The 22206-nt window shown below is 41.2% G+C and overlaps 1 protein-coding gene across 3 annotated transcripts in view; it reads left to right on the top strand.

Annotated features, from left to right (window-relative positions):
- Window positions 1-22206, top strand: part of LOC110986664 (low-density lipoprotein receptor-related protein 2-like) — a 161176-nt gene that overhangs the window by 55789 nt on the left and 83181 nt on the right. For all 3 annotated transcript variants that reach the window (XM_022248721.2, XM_022248720.2, XM_087135162.1), the window contains 15 exons: window positions 1487-1606; window positions 2853-2975; window positions 4804-4926; window positions 5378-5494; window positions 7223-7354; window positions 7796-7900; window positions 9471-9599; window positions 10063-10182; window positions 10454-10579; window positions 11568-11776; window positions 12295-12479; window positions 13358-13586; window positions 17619-17796; window positions 19027-19149; window positions 21893-22086. In XM_022248721.2, the coding sequence (XP_022104413.2) occupies window positions 1487-1606; window positions 2853-2975; window positions 4804-4926; window positions 5378-5494; window positions 7223-7354; window positions 7796-7900; window positions 9471-9599; window positions 10063-10182; window positions 10454-10579; window positions 11568-11776; window positions 12295-12479; window positions 13358-13586; window positions 17619-17796; window positions 19027-19149; window positions 21893-22086 (2213 nt within the window). The remainder of the gene's footprint in view (window positions 1-1486; window positions 1607-2852; window positions 2976-4803; window positions 4927-5377; window positions 5495-7222; window positions 7355-7795; window positions 7901-9470; window positions 9600-10062; window positions 10183-10453; window positions 10580-11567; window positions 11777-12294; window positions 12480-13357; window positions 13587-17618; window positions 17797-19026; window positions 19150-21892; window positions 22087-22206) is intronic.

The following is a 22206-nucleotide window of genomic DNA, read 5'->3' as shown; positions in this document are numbered from 1 at the left end:
CTTCTTTTCAGGAGGACAAATGAGATCTTTTTCTGTGTCTAATTGGAAGCCTAACCTTTCACAGGAAAGTGTTGGTTCCCATTTTATTTATTGTTAGTTGTGACTAACCATCCAGCTTTAATCTGATCACCAAGTAACTGCCCTTGACTTTGTGCTGCTGAGAAAGAGGGGCCATTCCCAGTCTGTCATTAAGATAGAAAATACTTCCTGGCCTTCTCTCCTCCACTTTCTGAACAAATTTATCTTTATCTTGGTGAAGATGTACATGTATGGGGCAGTGCTCAGCCAAGTCGGAAGTGGGCTGTGATCCATGGTTGGATGAGTAAGAATTTCCCTAATTAAACGAAACAAGATAAACTGAAGATTCTAACATAGTAGCAAAGTATAAACCACTTGCACGGAAAGACTTACTTGAGATTGCACCTCCAAAATTATTCATCAGACTGGAGAGAGCCTTTGTTGACAGGATGGCCTCCCTGTACATGTAGATGTGAGTCCCTCAGTTCATACCTCAATATTTCTGTGGAAAGTTCAACTTTTGTGGTTAATTAGGAGGGGGATTTTTATTGTTGCCTGTGAACAGTTTATCTTCTGGAATAAGACTGGACTGCAAGTCTTGCAGTGCTTCACGTTGTTCAGTAGAATCATAAACTTCAAGTTCTACTCATCAATTTCGGCTAATTATGCAGTCCAAAAGTTTGTACCACTTTGATAGATTATCCCCAACAAGAGCCCAGTTATGGGCAGTTGAACAGAGTAGAGAGACGAACATTGGGAGTTTGGGTCGGGCTCGAGGAGGTCTTTCCTCCTGAAATTTAGCATACATGTAGTGACAGTGTGATCAGTTATAGTCGCTGCATCCAGTAGATTTGACATTATTGCTTTGTTGTCCGTGGCAGTAGGCACCATGCCTCTCAGGGCCATGTGCTTTACCTATTGTAGTTTGAGGTCTGTATTTTGAGTGCTGAGAATTCCAGACTTTTGGATTAATTTTGGTACTATAAAATTCTGGACTGTCGACAGAGTGCTTAACACTATGTAAGGTCTCTGTCACCTAATCTCTGACATTATCTTTTGGATCAGTTTGCCAGTGATACTTGCCATTTCTTGAATGATTGTCAACGCTGTGTAGAATTGTTCTATTTCATTGATTACCCCTGCTGATGAATTATCACCAGCGTCAGACTTGAGGAGCTAGTCAATTAAATGGCCTTTGGGTCATTCTACAAATTTAGGATCCAATTTTTTTTCTGTCCCTGCTACATCTGACATGGAGTTTAAATGCTTAGGAACTCATCAGCAACAAACTGATAAACCATTAAAAGTGAAAGGGACTCTATTTTAAGATTGTTTTCAAGTAAATTGGTGCTTTTCATCCCCTTTTATCTTCATTTGTTTTCTAGCAGAATTGCTTTAGAAGGTTTTTACAAAGTCTCCAGAGGTTTTTTCAGTGTTTATTTTCTTCTTGTGGCAAATTTTTACACAGTGGGACGATGTCGAACGGATATGACATGTGAAGATGATCCCGGCATTTGTATAGGTTGGTCAAAAAGATGTAACAATGTGACTGATTGTGCTGACGGTAGTGATGAACAGAATTGTATTGGTAAGTCTTGCTCATGTGGAGCAGAAGTAAGGATCTCTCAATTTCAGTCGTGGCAAGTAGAGTAGAGATAGTAGGATGTGTTAACTGGGAGCAACAAAATGGACATTAACCACATTTCATGCACTTGTTGCACACTATACGTACTATACACAAAACCTCCTTTTTTCTAGGCTCTGATAGAATTTGATGTGAGCCAAGAGCAAAAAACTGAAAGAACTGTTTCATAAACAGCTTTAATCAGGGCATGCTTATTTTGTCACTGTTATGAGTTGTTTACATACATGTATTTCCCAATGTATAAGACCACTTTTTAATGTTTTTATTTATATTATTATATATGTTGGGTTCATTTGTGATCCAGCTTCTTCGTGATTAGAAAAGACTCACTGTGACAATATTCTGTTGGTGGTTTGAGTTTCACTTTTAATGACCAGCATTTCTAACCACACTGAAATACGAGGAAAAAGTTAATGAAACCAACACAGATGTAGCCAATTCCCTGTAAGTCCATCACAAGTCTGGGACGAGTCATTGATTTTTTGATAAGCCAGGTCACAAGCTATATATAGACCCCTTGCTGCTGATACTTAGAAATGGTTCCTTTAACGCGGCAAGGAACCATTATTAAACATGAAGTGCAATCCCTCAATTCAGATGATCTCTAACAGAAGCATTCCTATGTCATTGTTCACTCCATTACTTGTGATTGGTCTCATGGAAGCACTTGTGACTGGACTTGTGCTGAGGGGACCCATTAAAGGACTCAACTACAACACTGGAAACCAACGCTTGTATTTTACTCTGCAGATTGACACTTTAAATCATGTAGAATTAAATCAGAATTATATATCACTGCATTCCTGCACCATATTTAAAACAAAACCAGTGGCTGAAATCAAACACAAAATATCTGCATTGCAGATTTCTGGTTACATCAATTCTGTGCACCCATTAGCATTGCAGGTACCGAGGGACTAAGAGATAGGTTTTTGCCATTTGAATCGTGTAAAATGTTGAAATTTATTTTTCAGTAGAGAATCTGCAGAAAAATCAGCAATGATTTTTGAATCATTAATTTATACCAATGAATTAAAAAACGCATTCAACTTAAATTGCGATTTAAATTGGTGGCTTAATTAAGAGGATAGCAATCGCTTTCAATTTATGAACACTTGCTGTATGCTTTGTTGAGCTCACATCATTACTTTACAGTTAAGAGTTTGACACTTCCATTTGTTGTGACCAGATCATCGGAGAGATACGTGTTCAGACGTAAGCTTTAATTGCTCTGATGGCACGTGCATCTTACAAAGTTGGCGCTGTGATACTGTTGAGGATTGTCCTGATGGTTCAGATGAAGTCAATTGTGGTGAGTGGAGCGAAAATGTACGTGCTTAAAATCTAATCCACACAGTTTTGTTTTGTTTGTTTGCTCATTTTTGTATTAGAAACCTTGGAATGGTAGACTGCATCAGATATATAACGTTTTCAATTGAAACTACATAAAAGAAGGGAAAAACTGACTTTGAGTGCTTACGTGCACCCCAAAAAAATCATGGCAGAGAATAGTGTTGGGCGGTTCCAGAATTCTCAGAGCCGGTTCCGGCTCCAGCTAAGGACTACGATTTGAAGTTAGAACCGGCTCCCAAAGAAATAAAGAAAAACATAAGGTTTAATGAAACACATTAAAAATCTGTCGCTGCCATGCTGCGCACATAACGCCGGTGCCACTGCACTCACGAATGGCACAACAGACTGGCTTTCGGCCTTTCGTAGGCTTTAAGATTATCCACAGTGGGTATTTTGAATTTTATTTTTACTTCTTTGTAGACTAGTCATGGCTGGAATAAATCTGCAACACGTATGTACAACCATGATACAACTCAGCACTGCTTCCTCCTGCACTATTTTCCACTCTATGTACGTGTATAAAAAGAACAACAACCAATTCGCCGTTGCACGACATGTAACTGTACCCATAATACAAATGGAAGTTTGGAACCATGCCGTGGAACTTCATGTATGGACTGGATCATGTGTACATGTACTTATTGAACATGTGCCAACGTATCGTAAATGGCCATGGACCATGCATAAACTGGTCATTCGTCCACGTGGGTGCATCAAAACTCTGATACGTCTGCTCTCTTGTAAGCTATGCCGTTGCCCGAAACCATGCATGGAGCCAGCTCTGAAGTGAGAAAATGAGAACTGAGACCCTCGCTGGTGCATAAGTTCGGGCAATGGCTAGGCTATTTCTTAACCACACAACGATTTTGCCTGGTGTCATACATGTATATGCAGAAACTACAAGTCGTCACACACAAGTACCAGGCAAAATTCACCAGTGTTGAAGTCGCAGCCATATGTAAAACAGTCTTTGAGCTTCATGGCCTCTTGCCATCAAAGGTCCGCTGCGCCGCACATACAATAACCAATGTGGTGTGGTCCCCAGACACAAGGGTATTTTACAGTTCATTTGTGTATGCATTTTCCCTTGTGTAGAAGGGTGTCCTGCTAAATGCACAGCATGCTATACTCGTACACGCGGGAGTGGCGGTGACTCTGATTCGATGTTTGGAGTTGTCACTCATGGGCACTAAGCCGTGACTGGGACTCAGATTTTATGTTTGAAGTCAGCTCTTAGAATGTGGAACCGCCAATGGTGGGTACCTGGTTCTTCACAAAAGCAGAGCCGCCGATTCCAATTTTTTTGGGAACCCCAGTTCCACTGGGAACCGGGAACACTGCAAAAGACTTGCAGAGAATCTTTGAGAGGACAGTTGCAAGGAAGTAGCGGAAAGAGAATAATTACTCGTAGATATTTTACAACCAGCCTCCAGTGAAAAACCTGACAACTGACCATATTTATAAGAGCACATTTTAAGAAAGATTCTACTCGGACTAAAACTTTTTAGATTTTGTATATTTAAGGTCACCCTAGTAGTTCAAGCAGTTTGAAGCAGTTGTGTTGTTTACAATTTACAGTTCTGTTCATACTAATGGAGAATTTAAAACAGTTCAGAACAATAAAACCTTTCCAAACATTTCATTCATTACTCTGACAAACATTTTGAGGGGAGGTTAAGCTAGGTTAGCCGAGTCCTCCAGCCTACCAACTCAGAAGAATTGGGCCTCAAAGAATTGCAGCCCGCATGGAGTGTTGAATGCCTTTCCTTTGTTGACACTTTTTACAGAGGGCTACACCTGTCCAACCGACCACTTCAGCTGTTCGTCAGTGATGAGGTGCATTCCAGCCACAGAGGTCTGTGATGGTTACAACGACTGCGGTGATAGAAGCGATGAAGCAAACTGTGGGGGTAAGTGGTTGCCTCTTTTTTTTAGCCACACTTTGCACCTGGAATAAGCTGTAATACTCATATTGTTACATGTGCATTGTTTTGCTTTGATAGTAGGTTAAAGTCATTCATCAAGGTAACCCCTTTGCAATGGGATGCTGGTTGTGCAGACTTAAAATACCTCCAAAATGGGCTATTATTTGTAAGATTTGCATTATAACTCTCCAGTATCAAACCAGAAACTTGAAGAACAGGTGTTTGGTGAAAGAATGGAATTTGACCATTTTCTTGTTTTGTTAAACATTCTGTTGCCTCAGAACTAATCCTTGCCTATTCACAGTGTAAACATTACAGTTTTCCAGGTTTCTTAATTGGAGATGGACACTTTCATCATTGTCAAACTCTGTTGACTTCCCCCAAAACTCATTTGCTTTTTTTTTTAATATGTTTGTTACTTTCTCATCAATGGCAGCGCAAGTGAACTGTTCATCATGGATGTTTTCTTGTCATAGTGGGAACTGCATTCCCCGGTATTGGCGGTGTGATAATCAGTTTGATTGTGCAGATGGATCAGATGAGCTAGACTGCCGTGAGTCTGATTTACTTGTTCATGTGAATGTAATGTGGGTGTAGTAAAACCAACTTTCTGGTGTGATCCATGAAGAATGCTATTTTCCGGAGCCAGTGTCAAGGGAAACTGCAGAATTCTCCATGAATCACCAAAGGGAGGCTAGTTTTGTTTTATAACACCTCGCCCACAGACTCTGCTCAAGTAATAACTGATTAATTTGGTGTAACTACATATCAAAATACATCTGTTTGAATAAGAATTTTGTTGAAAATTGACCAGGTAATAAGAAACTTGTTCAGCTGTGAGAAAACTGCGAGACTTTTCGTCTGGTTCCCGAACAAACTAAAGATGAAAACTTTTTCAAAATGGTGGGTGGAGGTGATTCAATGACTGTTTGATGACTGCTGTTATGTTGGAAAGGAACAGTCATCTTAAAATTAATTTTTGTCTTCATCCAAGAAATTCAATATTTTGAAAACATGGCACAGCTGCGCAACCTTTGTGAAATCGAACGTAAGTATAGTGCGCAGCTATGGCATAAATTTGTGGCACAAGGCTTACGCATGCTTCAAAGTTACGCCACGTTTTGTGAAATCAGCTGCTGAAATAACAGGCACATGTAGACTGGCAATGAGGTCACAAGTTAGTGTCTGTACGTCTTGAGGGACATTGAGTGACCCTCAGTCTTCTGGTCACTCACAGGATGGAGACGGATATACACGAGCTAGTGACCAAATTAGTCTGGTCCTTATGTGGTTTTGTAGCACACCTCTGTCTAAAATACTGAATAAGAGAATACGGTTAGCATAGTGACTGATAGTGCACCATACTTTTGAAATCACATACCCTCTGTCTTGACGCATGTCTAGGTCTTGTGAGTGCAGTTTCATGTACTTAACAGTGTAATGGGACAACGAGAATAAGAAGCCATTACTACAGTGGTACAATGCTTGTGGACAGGTGGTATGCGCTTATTTCATGCCTCTGACTAGAAGAATGTCATGATTTGCCAAATGTACGTGCATGTCAAGCTGAAGAATGTACGTGTGAGTGTGGTGCCACTGCAGTTATGGCATTTAATTGGATTGTCCCCATTTCAGACAGGCAATTCAGTCACACCGAACCAAATTAAAAGCAAATTTAGAATTAAGTACGGCAAAAAGTTCAACATCTGAAACAATCACAAGTGACCAAGTGTTGCAAGTAGGTGAAAGATCTAATCAACAACAACACCTGCAAGACTGGGTTTTAGACATCGCTCTTTTCATGGGCCAAACGAAATGCAAATGTATGTATTAGGTTCATCTGCCTATATTAAAACAAAATTTAACTTGTTCAACCTGAGTCTCTCTTAATTCTGTTTGGTTTGGTGCGGCACTAAGATGCCAGTCTGAAACAGGTGTTAGCCTATGTTATTGAAGCCCACATGAACATGTTTGAGCTAGCCTGGATAAAGAACTCGCAGCAATTTCTTCAGTTACTTTTCGAATAACTGTAGATGATGGACCACACCTTCAAGTGGCATGCTACATTATTTAAATCGCCCATCAAACCCTGCTTGAAAGATAGACCTTAAGTAATTTCAGGGCCGATCATTGTAGTTGATAGGATGCTGGTAGTACAGGTAGGTTTTCAAAGATTGTAGATTCAAATCCCCCTCAGCCCAGAAAAAAGTGAACAAACCAAAAAATCCCTTTCTTCGTGTGTTTTGAGTGTGTTCTGAAAATGCTCTTCCGTGCATTTCAGCCTCTGGAGGAAATGTGTGTCTGTTGGAGGACTCTTTTAGGTGTGTGTCTTCCAGGATTTGTATCCCGGGTCGGTGGCAGTGCGACGGTATTGCTGACTGTGATGATAGCAGTGATGAGCCAGATACCTGTCGTAAGTCACCACCTTCTGAAGAGTAATCGTTTTTTGATATGTCTTTTGAGAACTCATCATGGCACAAGTCAAATATGCAAACTATTTAATGTGCTGCATCAAACTCTACCACCCAGGACGACTATATCAACATCGTGGCCAAAGTGTTTCCTTCAAATAAAAATCAGTTGCCTTACTTTTCTGTTGGTCAGTGGTAAGGCATGGAGTAAGGGAGAAAAGTTTCTGAGAATAGATACTGAGAACCCCACCAACATGTGGGCCATGGTGCGATTTGAAGCCAGGCCGCAGAGACAGACGGCAAGGAAAGTGCTGCTGTGCCGACCTGACTCCCGTTCCAAGTAAATATATCCCAAGGGTTATAGAGTCGCTGTAGATCTGGGGATTATGTACTGGTCACTGTTCCTCTTCATGAATCGTTCTGTGATATGTTTCCTTACTTAGCTCCCGTGGTTTGCACTGGATTTCAGTGTGACACCTGCGTACCCGATTGGTGGGTCTGCGATGGCTTCAGTGATTGCCGGGATGGTAGTGATGAAGTAGGATGTCGTAAGTTCAGTCATGCTGCATGTTTACCCCGGGCTGCTTCCTTCTACTTCTGGTTTCAGTTTAATCTAGATAGTGTTGTGTCTAATCCTGACCAAAACAACCCAGAAAGGTTAAAAACTACACCGTCTCTCTGCACACACATTGGAAAAAAGGCTGAACCTGTAAGAGGGACTGAGTATAGATATTTGATTCAAAGGTCACACAATAGACGCTTTTTAACTGTGACACTCGCCACCCCATTTGCCATCATCTTTGTCTCTGAGAGCACCCTGTATGAATGAGGGAATTTTACTTTACCGAACAAACAATTTCCCTGGCATGCCCATGTGGCCCAGAGTAGAAATGGAGTTCTCTAAATTGGCATGCACTTTGTGTGGGCACCAGGCAAGCAACACCAGTGATGTTTGTAGCCTCTCCCTTTGTCACTGGTGAGGGGATGTCGTATTTGTGCGTAGCGTAGAGCAGGTTCCAGAGATCACATATCAAATTCTAAGAGAGCTTCAACAATCAATTTGCACGTTGCAAAGTCTCAGTGCCCAGTGCACTGTAACTTTTTCTAGATTTCAGGATTTTTTTCCCCCAAAATCATGTATTTGAAATGTTCGTCATTCAGGATTTTCTTCCTTTTTGTTTTTAAGGAAACAAGTGTATGGTCACATAGTTTTACTGGTGTCTGCCTTGTTGTTCAATACCCTCAAAATGACACTATTTTGTCATCATTGTTATAACCCATTTGCTAAATATTTTGTGGAGTTTTCATCCCCCAACCTCACACCTACCATGCATTCATTGTCAAAGTATGGCAACAGATAGTATAAGACCAGTGTGATCTTTAAGCAGACTGGGCATGGCCCCAGGCACCCATGGGTAAAGCTAGCACCACACTGAATAGTTGCAATCACACCTGTTGCTGTTTGTAAGTCGAAGAACAAAAATCCTCTGAACTAGCAATTGAAGATGTCAGTTGAAACCTGCATTGCAAGAAATACTTTGGGTTCTGAAGGCAAAATGAATGACCCAAAACTTTAAAACTCAAAAATCTCAAACGAAGATAGACCCAATTTGTTGAGACATATAAGTAGGCCTACCTTGCATTTTCAAGCGGCTCAAATAAGTAAAAGATAGAAAAGAAAATTGATAATCTCTGTGGACTTCTTGTTAAATGTCAAAATAAAGTGTATGTACCCAAAACAACCAAACAGAGGCCTCCACCCCCCCCCCCAAAAAAAATCAGCCATTTCAGCAATAATACTGAAGCAATAATGGAGGAGGTAGTCATTTGGTCAATCAGAACAATGATCATGAACTTGCAGGCATATTCAGCTTAGGGCCTTATGTATTAGGTCAGTTTGCCTTGGTTGAGACATATTAAGCTTAAAGACTAGCACAAGGTAAAATTGATGAGCAGAATCATTGGGAAAATCTATTCGTGAATGAAAATAAAAGTGTGATGGGTTGGTTTTCACATTATAAACCCAGGCCTGTATCCTGTGTTCTGTTGCCGTCATACTTTTATTCCGCCCCCCTCCTGTAGAAAGGACTGAATTTTGTCATTGTTCTTGGTTTGTAGCCACACCCACTTTTGTCTGCCCTGCCGAGTACTGGCTTTGCCCAGACACTACCCAGTGCATTGCCTTTGCATCCGTGTGTGACTTGACAGAAGACTGCCCCCATGGTGAAGACGAAGGCCCTCAATGCAGTAAGGCTTGCACAGATCTTTTCCTTGTCAACACTGGCTAGAAAGCTTACATGGCCATTAAGGATTACAGCAGTTTTCCTTCCTTACTCCTGAGTAGACTGAGTCAATAAGCCCGAGTTACTTTATTACCTTCATGAAGGCATTTGTTTCAAATTACCAGTCATCCTGTTGTTTGTTACCAAAGTTATGATCAAACCTGATAAAACAAATGGCTTGATTACAAACCCTCAAAGTGACTTGATCAATAAATCCCAGCCTTGGCTGCAGAATCCTCCGAATTTGGAAGTGCAACCCCTCAGTAAACTGCTGCAGTATCTGCACAATGCCATGAGCCCCAGTTTGGTACAGAATGTCTTCGTACTTCAGGCAGAGGCATCACGTGGTAGTTAAACAAGCAGCAGCATTTCATACTTGACTCAGTACAGGTCAGTGAAGACCTTCTCTTGGTCTGTTTCTCCTACAGATGATGCCTTTTGCTCAGAGAACAATGGTGGTTGCAGCCATAGGTGTCTCGATACGCCCTTTGGTGTTGAGTGCACTTGCCCTCCTGGTTTCTACCTCAACACCACCAAACACTGCATGGGTGAGGTTTCAGATGGAAGAGTATTTTTATAATGAAAAACAATCTTGTCTATGAAATGACCATTAACCAAGCCTTATGCACCCAACTCTGAACCTGAACCATTAACGTTTTGAGATTGCATCCAAGGATGGTTTCACATGATGAGTACAAAATAACAGCTTTCAACCCCGTCGTCATGTTCCAAACTTTGCAAGAGTGGGCCCACGGCTCGCAGGAATGACCCCTTGTTAATCAAATAAATTCTTTTTGTCATCTCTCTGACTCTCAATAGATATTGACGAGTGTGCCCATGTGGGGACTTGTAGTCAAGACTGCTCCAACGGACTCGGTACCTTTCAGTGCTTCTGCACAGACGAGTACCTCTTAGAACCTGATGGAAGAACGTGCAAAGTTACAGGTGCGAGGTGAAACATTCTTATGCCCTGCATTAGGTTGACCTCTGTTTTCGCAGGCTCAACTCATGCACAGATTTGACAACTTGCCTGGGCTGTTACCACAGTGAGTGGTTAATTCTTTTATCAGCAAAGTTGAGCCCGAGCTGCAGTTACAAATATTTGTGCCAATCCCCATAACAGTTTGGGTCCCCACTATTTCAACGTGTACATGCTCCAACTCGTACCTTCAAGCTCATCAACCGGTACAAACACCACCCTGTACCTGTTCCAACTCGTGCACATGCCAACTTGCGTGTAGTTGTCTTACTTCAAAATGCTAACGGATCATCTTCTGGTTCATAATCAGTGCAAGTTCTGAAAAAAAGAATACATGCAGCAGTAACATTCCTCCTTGAACAATCATTGCTGGTGCATACAGGGTGGTACAGTATCTACATGAGTTTGCATCAATTCAGTTGAGTACTACAGAGATTGCGCATGTGTTGACCATCATTCTTTACACCAGCCCCCCTAAGTCCTGGCCTCGTAGGTAGTCATCACGGTGACAGTTTCGTGTTCTTTCACCCATAGTGTGGACGTTGCTTGTTGCTTTTAGCATGTTGTATTAGGTGCCACAGTTTGTCATTTTCTCTGGGGGTTTCCTATGGACTTGTCAAACGTCAAACATTCATCTTGTTATCAAAGTGTATGAAAACCTGAAGTGCTTTATTCTCTCGTCATACTTTATTTACTCTTTATTTGTGGCAAAATAAGAGCTGTTCTCGCTGTTGTCTTTCTGATCCAGTTTCTCGAGACCTGACTTTTTGTAGCTCTGTTTGCTGTCCTTTCCCTCTTCTTTCCAGTGCAAAACTAAGCTGACATTTGTCTATTGCATTGTGCATAAATTAAAAAATACACTTAAAAGTGTTAATTAATTTTAGATTTTTGCCCTCCCGACATGTATTATCCGACTGCCTGACATGTAATACATTTTCAAATTAATTTCAACAGATCCATCAACTCCGTACCTGATAGTTACACGCAGAGGGGAAGTTATGAGATTCTCTCTTTTAGAGCAGCGCATGGATGTCATACATAACTCCAATTATGAACCAATCACCGCATCGGATTTTGACTCGGTGACGGGCAATATCTATTTCTCCAATTCTCAAGACGACAATTTATTGAGGACTGATATTAACGGATCAAGTGCAGAGGCGGTAAGGCAAATTTTGTGGAGCTGTGTAGCAGAGCATCTCGGCCAGCTAATATGAGTGCGAAGACTAAATCAACATAGAACCACTCACATCTCACTTGTTTCATCAAAAGCTTTCAGTTCACATTATGTCAAAAGTGTGTTCACACTTGGCATGATGAAGGTGATCATGAATGCAAATTGTTGAAGGCAGAGGAAATATTTAGACTGCTAAAATTGAAACAAGTTACACGCATGTCACTGCCAAAGTTTGGTGATGTCAAGTTTGCTTTGGCAGGCATTCATCCGGGAACAATGTACGGGTCCTAAACATCTGAATCGAATGAAGTTTGGGAAAGAAGTGTTTCTCATTTTTAAATGTGTTACTTATGTAGCAGGAAGTAAACATTTTGAGCCAGAGTCTCCAAACACAGGGACCCTGTATTATGAAGTGGAACAAATACTCCAAACTGGTTTCAAAAAAAGGTGTGAGATCGAACGTCCTTTGCTGTGTCTCATGGTCTGGTGACATTTCTCTTCCAGGTCTACAGTAATGGCATTGCATACGTGGAAGCCATCGCAGTGGACTGGGTAGGTCGTAACATCTACTGGGCAGACCGCATCATTGATGTCATTGAAGTCTCCAGTCTAGATCGGGATCACCGTGCAGTCTTAATCTCACAGAATATCAGCAAACCCCGGGGGCTATGCTTAGACCCATCGGAAGGGTGAGAGCAGTCATTTGCTTCCTGCTCACATAGATGCCCTTTAAGGCAACCCCCCCTCCAATGTACAATACATACTAGAAGGAAAAAGAACATGCAGGGTTTTCTCCAAATGGTTAACGGTGGCTTTGTCTTTGGCTTGGTCTGATGGACAAAAGATATAGCCTGAAGCCATAGCCAATGTTTGTTTCTTTTCAAACATGGATTCTCCTTTCTGATGAAAAGAATCAAGGATGAATCAAGGAAACAACTACTTACCAAGAGGTGTCCAAACTTCTCTAGTGTCTAGGATTCACTAGACGATGTGTTCACATGATGCAATAGTGAATATATTCCCAGGGCTGATAAAACACATTCGTAGATGGGTTAAATTATGAATCCCCCATCAAGTTTGCAGTGGTAAACGTGGTTACGCATATCACTCCCCATTGGCTTTTGTATTCACATAGTGCCTGTCAAGTCCATGGTGGGTGGACCTCATAGTGAAACTGAAATTGGCCACTGCACACAGCCCTTCACAGTAAAGTTTGAACAATGACTATAGATAACTATAGTTCAACCAACACTGCCGGAATGATGGATGGTTTAGATCTAGTCGACCATTTGGGACTAGGCCAAAGGATATGGTTGCACCGCTGGTTATGAATAGTCAGTTTCATTTATCAGTACAGAGGGAACCCTTCCCATGAAAATAATTGTGTGAGATTTCAATGACCATGTATTGCAGCCAATGGTGTAATGTGAGTAATGATGAGATTTGGTACTCTGTGTCTTGGCTTTTTCAATTTTCTTCTGTTTTTATGTCTTTTTGCTACAAATATTGGTGGAAAAGGTTCTAAAAAAGAGAAATGTTACAAATATTGACCATGTTGGGTCCACAGGAGTCGGTATATCTTCTGGGCCGATTGGGGCCAGCTACCACGGCTCGAGAGGGCCGGACTGGATGGTCAAGATCGCACAGTCATTGTCAGTGAGGACCTGTACTGGCCCAATGGTGTCACCTTGGACCTGCCCACCAAAAAGGTGTACTTCGGTGATGGACGCCTGGACTTCATCGACTCCTGCAACTATGATGGCACTGGGAGGCGGAGAGTTGTCATGCGGTCACTGGTAAGGCTCCTGTCAAAATTCTTGTCCGGTAACTATCTTGTGAAAAAACCTGACACCTACATTTCTGACCAGTAGGAGCCAACAAGTTCCCACTTGGGCTGTCTGAATTTAGGGAAAAGATCAGAAGTATTTTGCCCATTCGGATGCGCTCGGCCGCATTCCTGCTGTTTTGAACGGGAATTGTATAAATCCAATGTAAGGAAGAGGTCCCATGCCACCAAACTACTGATATAATCTTATTCATGCTATGATTTTCCATTTATTATTACCTTTACCTAGTTATAACCCTTTTAATCTTAATTTTAAATCCCTGTTTCAAACACGTACTATTCACTGTTACTGCTGTTCTGCCATCCTAGCTGTAACTCACCAAAACTTACTGGAGGTCATTGGAAACAAACAAACTTTCACTCACTGTGTAATGTTGAACATCTGGTTTGAAACAACACTGAATTTGAAATAAGGCACATTATTTAAGGTGTTGAATTACGGAAATAACACATGATTTCTCAATTTTTGTTGTGCTAAATCCAAACTGTCATAGACCCAGGCCCTGCATATTTGCCTGAACTATTTGTTACACATGATGTACATGTGTTTAAACTGCATACCCCAGACCATGTGGACCGCATGGCAGTGCCTGCCCGACTGTCAGAGGCAGCTCCTGGGCCCAGCACTTGGCCGGTACAGAAAGCAGTATTAAAGAAACAGGGAAAGCAGAACAGAAGCTATCCAGCTCCATTACTTGTGGCCTTCATTGTGTCTGCTGTTCCACCAGGACCTGTGTGCTCATTTCCCCTCGCCAGCTATTGTGAAACTTTCCCCCGACCTCATTGGGGCTTAGTCGCCATATCCTGGGAATTCCCCCTCCCACACAACCCTGCTGGCCAGTTGCCCCCCCCTCCTTACACCGACAATAGGCCCGTTCTTCTGCCGGAGAACTCCTGACTTAGGCGTGTGCCAAGGGAAGGACCGCAGCTCATTAGAAGTTCTATTGTGTGTGTCCCGTGTGATGTTAATTACTGTCCCCCCCCCACATGCATGCACACCCACAACAGCAGAAGTATGCAAAACATGGCAAGTTGTGATACATAAACACCATGTACAATGCCGGCGAAAGCGTACGCTAACACAAAATTTGTGATGGTAGGGCAATGTTTCATTTTGAATACAGGTTGACTCTGGCGAATTCCACGGTGAGGGCTTCACATTAAACCACATTGCATTCGCATGATGTATAAATATGTCTTGCAACTAAGGGAAAGTGGACTAGGGCACCGCAATAATTTTCAGAATAAGCTGCGGCTTATACGTTGATTCCGACGCTGAAAAATGTCCCTGCAGCTCATACCAGCGATTCTCCAGCACTCATTCACTTCATTTTTATTCACTTCACTTTATTTCACACACAAAGGTGGAGGGCCCACGAAGAAGCACCCCTTGTCGAGTAGGGACCCCTATACAGACATAACTGGACACATAAGACAAAATATTACGTATAAGTCATCTACATATTACAATTAACAAAGAAAAAATGTATAATAAATACGTGTACATGAATTCCTAGACAAATTAAATAATAAAACGTGTAATCTGTAGCCTGTAAGGCTCAGTCATTTGCCTTGTAATTATTCAGTAAACGCTTCCTATATTTCTGTTTGAATAGCGATAAGGTGGGTAAATCTTTTAACAAACCTAATGAGTTCCATAGCACTGCGAAGCAGCAGTGCTCTAAATCTGTCTTCAGGAAAACTGTGCACTTTTTGTGACATTTGTGACAATCCTTTCATGTTGTTTGTAAATTCTTTCCTTGCACACCGCAGAGAGACACACACAGCTCCTTGCTCTCGCACTTGGCCAGGGCCAGCCAGCCCGGGGTTTCCAGTTCGGCCTTGTAATCATTCCTTTTAATCGCTTGAGGGCTTACTGTTTTGCTTTTCAAATGTTCAAGCACAAAAATAAATCATCAAAAAAATTTGTTTGTTTCCGTTTGTCTTTTCGTTCCTTTTCTTTCCTTTTTTACACTTTTAAAAATTCGAGTGAGATTTAGCGAGCGCATTCCAAGCACCACCCAGGAATGCATATCCATTATACAAAGGGCTGTGTATGGAGAGTCAACATGTGAGCAGTGCATGAGTACTGCAGTTGGGCAGGTGGCAGCCAGGCTTTAGCCACGGCGTGTACAAAACTTCCTTCAGTTGGTCACGTGACCAGCAGAAAGAATTAATGAGCGAGGCCTCATCGAGATCGCAGCATGTCGCCCGCATATGCTGGCCCGGCCCGACCACTCAATGCACGGACAACATTCACCAAGCAGCCTGCTTTCAAGCCTGCAGTAAAAGGGTCGGCGTTTGTGTGTAATTATGTGTGGATGCCCAAAAATGTGTTTATTGTTGTTAACAAACAATTATCATAGTCAAATTTAGTCAAGTCATGGCAAGTCACAAATCTTGTTCCTTCAAGTCAAGGCCAAAGTCATTTTTTTCGAAGTCAAGTCTCCAGTAAAAATGGAAAAACAAAAATAACAACTCAAGTCCGAGTCAGTAACTCGAGTCAACACCGAAAAATCAACCTTTGGTGGTACCGAAATAAAGGCTATTTCGAGAACAAGTTTTATTATAAATGTACATGTAACTCTACTTTCCTAGACTTCTCAACTTGTTGATCATGAACATGGTAAAAATCTAAACTCATTTGCCAACTACATTTATACATCATATGCAAGAGATATAGGCCTGTCGTAACCATTTTCTGAGACTCCCTAGGGTCATCTTTGCCCTTAATAGGACATTGTAGAAGGTCAGTGGTTTGCAGTCTTGAATGGATTGTTAGGGTTATTAGTGACACTATGTTAACTTACTACATGGCAGTTGCCAGTCCACACCTCTTCTAATGTGTAGCATAATATAACTCTGTATTTGGTGTGCCAATTTCAGTGTTTAACAAAGATAAATTTAATTTCATGACTTGACACAATCCAAAAACTGCATTGGCTGTAAACTTTGAGAAAATTTGTGCCCTTTTAGAAAAGTTAGGCATGCCAAACAATGTGTCCTCTCAAGCAGTTGCTATTAAGTTTTGGTGTTTGGCATTTAACTGGTGTTAATATTGCCCCAGGGGATTACAGGCGGGGAGAGAGAATAGCCATACTTTGATTCTGGTTCTTGCTCAACTTCAGGTAAAAGGGTTATGTGTTGTATTCCGTCTGCTTGTTTCCAATTTACAAACACTGAAAATACTTACTTCCAATTTGTTGATTCTAAAATTAAGCTATACACAGAGGATCAGCAACTGAATTATTAGAGTGTTTCTCCAGACGAAGGCAGTCAATCAGCTTTCTGTGCCTAGGGCACCACTGATTTTTTTGTGAGGATGGTCATTCCACTGAAAACTGCATAGCCATAAGCCCTATCAGGTCTGCAGCAAGTAATCAGGACAAGTGGATATTGACCCAGATTAACCTGCTAGAGATTGTTGCAGTCAGACAAATTTTCCCCACGCCGACCCGATTTGAATTTTTGACAGGATGTCAACGGCATCGAGCCAGAAGCACAAAAAGGTGACTTCCCCCTACAACCTTCCTCCAAGCCCCTCTTAGCTAAGCCCTCCTAAACAGGCATTTCCCAGGCTGTGCCTTTGGACGTCAGTGCTTGAACTACATTGTACTACGTTGCATGGATTCTCTGATGAATTTGCAAAAACCCAAATGGACCCTGGGGCAGTACAGGAACTCATATGTTGTGTGATCCTTGACCCTGTGGCCATGTGGCTTTATTACTTCTAATTTATTCATCCTGAAGGCATTAAGTTAAAAAATCAGATCAATGGTACTACGGTTCAAATGTCTTAAGTTTGCACCCTACTCTTGTCTTGTTTGGTTCATTACAAGATTTTGGTATCTATAAAGTAAATCTGCCTGTGGACACAAATAAATTTTGCATGCCTTTTCCTTACAAAATGGGTTTTGTGTAATCTTTAATTTGACAAAAATCTTGTACATTTGTAATCTTTATATTATTCTTGTACCTGCAGGGTCAATCCCGGATCCATTCCATCACCATATTTGAGGATTACATGTTCTGGACAGACAAAGGGAACAACGAGATTTTGGCGGCCAAGAAATTCAATGGCGAGAACATGACTTTGTATTATCCGTACGTGTACAGCTTAATCGACCTGCATGTGTACCACCCAGCCAAACAGCCATCAGGTAAGGTGCAAAGCAAAGAGAAATGTTGTCACCAGCCAGCTTCAGCACCCGATCTGATGACCCACTGCTACTTATAAGTGAGGCCTGTGCAGCAAAATAACCTGCAAGAGCTGTTATGTTAATATATTTTCTTATGATGCAATAGAGTAGGCAAACTTAAAAGTGAGGCTAGTCAGCATCACGAAAATTTGCAAACAGAAGGCTCAAGCAAGCCTCACTTACAAGTTTGCCTACTCTATTGCATCATACGATAATATATTAGCATCACAGTTAGAGCATGGCTATTTTGCTGCACAGGCCTCACTTATAAGTAGCGGTGGGTAGTCGGATTTGGTGGCTTCAGAGACTGTTGAACTCAGTAAACCCAAATGTCCCAGAAGTCTTAGTTAACTTGTATGTCATTGAAACTGCCTAGGGAGTTTTTATTTGTTTCATTGTTTCAAAGTAAGGGACATCATGAGAAGCCTATGGTGTTAATATCAAGTGACACAATTCAGTCCCAAAGACTTTTGCTGAGTGATGTTATCAAATGCCCTTGAAGAAGATCCTCACATGAAGGAAACATCTAGATGTTGTGGAAAGTAGACAGGAAACCCATGGAACCACAGGTTCATTCTGCAGCCACATTCAGCCGTATTCAGTGTATTTGATTACGACTTGTATTTTGATGGATGCCCTTACTACTATCTAAAGAATACTAAAAATGAAAATTATTTCAGTATTCCACTACAGGAAGAAAACAGTAAGATCCAGAGAGTGGATGAAAAGTTACATCTAACCCCTCGTAAATGCCCTAAAAGGTCACTTGCAGAAATTCTCAAATTTTTGGCCCCCATAAAAGGCTCTGCCCACCCCATAAAAGCCTAACTACATAAAGCCCTTTCTTCTTACATTATTATGCTTTTATTAAATCCATCTGCATGACTAATATTGCATTTGACTGAAATCATTGTGTTCTCCATAATAAAAGCAAGCAATATAATATTAAGGAATAGTTTTGAAACAGCATTTCATTCACATCTTCTGAATCTACCAATAAATCAAGATATTTCTATAGGCATGAGCTAAATAGACTTGCTTACAGTTGACCCATGCAGATCTGGGTAGAATTATTTCCCAAACAAATTGCTTGATAAGAAACAGTAGAGGTCAAGTTCCGTGCTAGATACCATGAAGATAGGCTTGCAGAGTCACATTCATCCTGTGTTTCTCTGTCTTGCCTGGCTTCAGGGCCCAACCCTTGCAGCTCCAACCCTTGCTCCCACCTGTGTGTTCTGTCATCAAAAGAGTCCGCTGGGTACTCATGCCTGTGCCCTGTAGGCCAGACACTTCAAGCAGATGATTCTTGCAGAGGTGAGTTTGGAAAATTTATCAAAAATGAACCTGTCATAGCAAAAGAGAAAGACATCTAGATGCCTGTGGCATAAGGGCAAAGACTGTGCATTCCAACAGAGAAGGGTCTTGTGCTCTCAGCGTAACCTGCGTAAAGTGTAAATGAGCCTGTTTATGCGCATGATATGCCTCCTGGGAAAGATATCGTTGCCACACGCCATCTTACACATGTTGCCATTGGATAGTACCAACCTCGGACATTCTTGTATCGTCAAGAAAATTAAACATTTTATCAAACGGTGAAACATTGTTTTAAGCTGGATTTAGGTTGATGGATTCCTTCATTATTTCTCTCCTTTTGCTACTACAACCCCAAAATGCTTTTAAACTATGGGGGGAATATTGTGTGCAAGTGGGTAAGTCCACACAACACTTCACAGCCTGTGTTTTGTGGGCATCTTTTGTTCTGAGGTCCGCACAGAGAATAGAATGCTCATGGAGCTTATGTTGTATGTCTAGCTGACAAACACAGATCCTTTCATTTGATTGGTGCCATTATTTGCTGCCATTCGTGGGGGGGGCTGAGAAAGTCCCATTTCCCCATGGCAAATGGGATTTACACTTCAACAGTCAGGATCTTCCTTGTTCCCACAGCTATTGAACAGTGGACCCAAACTAACTTTGAACTGCAGAGCACTGCAGATCAGAACCTGGAGAGAAGGTTATGATCTGTGCTGTTTTGTTACTTGACACACATTATCAGGGCACACAGCACACATTATCAGGGCAGGTATGTCAACGTTCGCATCCATATCGTATCTCATATATTTGTATTTAGTACTGTTTTCCAGTGCCCCAGAACAGCAGGAAAACAGCAGAGGAAGTCCTGTGAGTTCCTCGGTGGTTAAAAAAGTCACATTCCACTTCACAGTAATCAAGAATTGTCAAATGTTCATACTTTAACCCTGCATTATATTACAAATTACTACTTGTAGTAAAATGTAGTACTGAGCGCTGTTGCTTGTAAGAGGACATGACCTTATTGTTCTCAGAAGCCATAAAATACAATAGATAAGACAATGTATCATTCAGTGCTCTGGCACCATGAATGCATGGCTTTATTGTTCTCTGTACAAGTAACAATGGAAGTAACCTAGCCAGAACTAGTAATTTTTAGTGCTAGGTCCTTTAGGCTCAGACTGTTACTTAGTATCTTGTAGTACTGTTTAGTGTATTAAGCCAAACAATATGCTTGGCGGTTAGGGTTAATATATACAGCCAATGATTTTCCTTTTCAAAAATGGGCTTTTCCGTTTAGCCAAATCCCGAATTCTGCTTCAGAAATTCATATTCTGTTTCATACCTTAGTAAGCATGAAAAGGAGAGCAAGTTTTAAACTATGCATGGAAATCATTTGCCCAAGCATACTCCCTCCCCTGAAACATATCAAAAAAAGGAAAGAAAAGAAAGAAACAAACAGTGTTTGGATATACTCTGTAATGTTTCCACCTTTATCAAATTTTCTGCTGTGAAAATTTAAACAAAAATCCAAACAATAAATGCAGCATCCCCCACCCCTTGATTTCCTGCTAGAGTGATCATCGATAATTTGCAGTGATTAATCATTTCACAATTCATGTGTCACTCCTTGTGAATAAAAATCAGATTACATTTAAATAAACGTACAGTGTATATGTACAGTAAAGTTGTAGAGTAGGTCTTGCATGCAACAGTCATTAATCACAATTTGTTCATGTTGGACATCGACCCACCATTTTATTTGGCAGTGGTTTGACAAAATTCATAAAGTTAACATTAAATCTGAGCCTTAAAATGCATGTTTGTGACTGAAAACTTTGCTCTTCATCAATCCCTTCCCAGGGCCTATTCAGCTATGGTACACCAAGCTTACTAGGTTTCATTTAATTCAAGAAATATGAAATTAATCTGCTGTTTTGCTGCTGCGGTTTCATCGTTTAGCCATGCGGTACTAGCTTTGTCTCATTGCGTCTATGCGGATTCACAGACTGAATTCCCCATGAGTGCAATAAGCATATGTGTAAGTATGAACTTGTTTGCACCTTGATTTCATTGCAAGTACAGTGCACGTGTGAATGGCCAATGTGTCTACCGTACCCCGCCACTGCGCTGTGCCTTCCGCCCCTACACACTTGGGACTCACGCATGCCATAGTGTTTACAAGCATCGGTACTGGTGCAAACGACCCAATCATGTGGTGGAGGGGTGCAATTTAGCATGTTTCCGGCATAATTCATTCATTAAAAGCAAACATTTTAAAAGGGTTTGGTAGGCATTTATTTATAGTGCTTTGTGAACAGTTTTCTTTACTTTTTAAGCCATTCTTAGTGGGAAATTTTTGCAAGTTCCATTTCAGGCAATGGAATCCATTTTCAAAGTGTTGATTCCACAAATTCTGTCCATTTTATGTGATCGCGGAAAATCATTGGCACTACATACTTTCAGGGGAATGCAAAACAAAGAGTATTTGACCTTGCAAAACATTTGCAGCAGAATTCACTGAGGTTGAAATATGTTACGCTTTTGTAAATTTGCTGTACAAATATTTATTTTGCTTTTGCATTTACTTTTGCACCAAACCACTCCTAAACCATTTTATATACAATTTACAAAACTTAAACATTCATCCTATGAAAGGTTATTCACCACCAAAAGTGCACTTAGTCTTTTTGGATAATAGCCTTTACATGAATGAGAAATGTTTACCATTCTATTTGTTTGGCAGCGGCTGATACTTTCTTGGTTGTGGTACTCCGCCGCATGATCCAAGGTATCAGCTTGGATCCCACTGACCTGTCCTTGAACAGCATCCAGACAGTGACATCCTGGGACGCCTACGATGTGGACTTTGACAAGGACAATGGGCTCTTGTACTGGTCATCAGCAGTGGTGGAAGGTCACGAAGAGGACAGCGCATATGTAAGAATTCCTGTCTCTTATACTGCACACCGAGAATCCTGAACACCAAATACATCTGTTTTGCAAGAAGAGAGGGGGGTTTCCCAGGAGAGGGTTATGAGTTGTGTAGGGCCCTTGACT

This window comes from Acanthaster planci, linkage group LG03 (assembly GCF_054643075.1).
Source record: "Acanthaster planci isolate LZ-2023a linkage group LG03, COTS_SCS, whole genome shotgun sequence".
In the NCBI taxonomy this organism is placed as follows: Eukaryota; Metazoa; Echinodermata; class Asteroidea; order Valvatida; family Acanthasteridae; genus Acanthaster; species Acanthaster planci.
The sequence above is the reverse complement of the archived record's forward strand: the minus strand, read 5'-3'. Positions and strand labels throughout refer to the sequence as shown.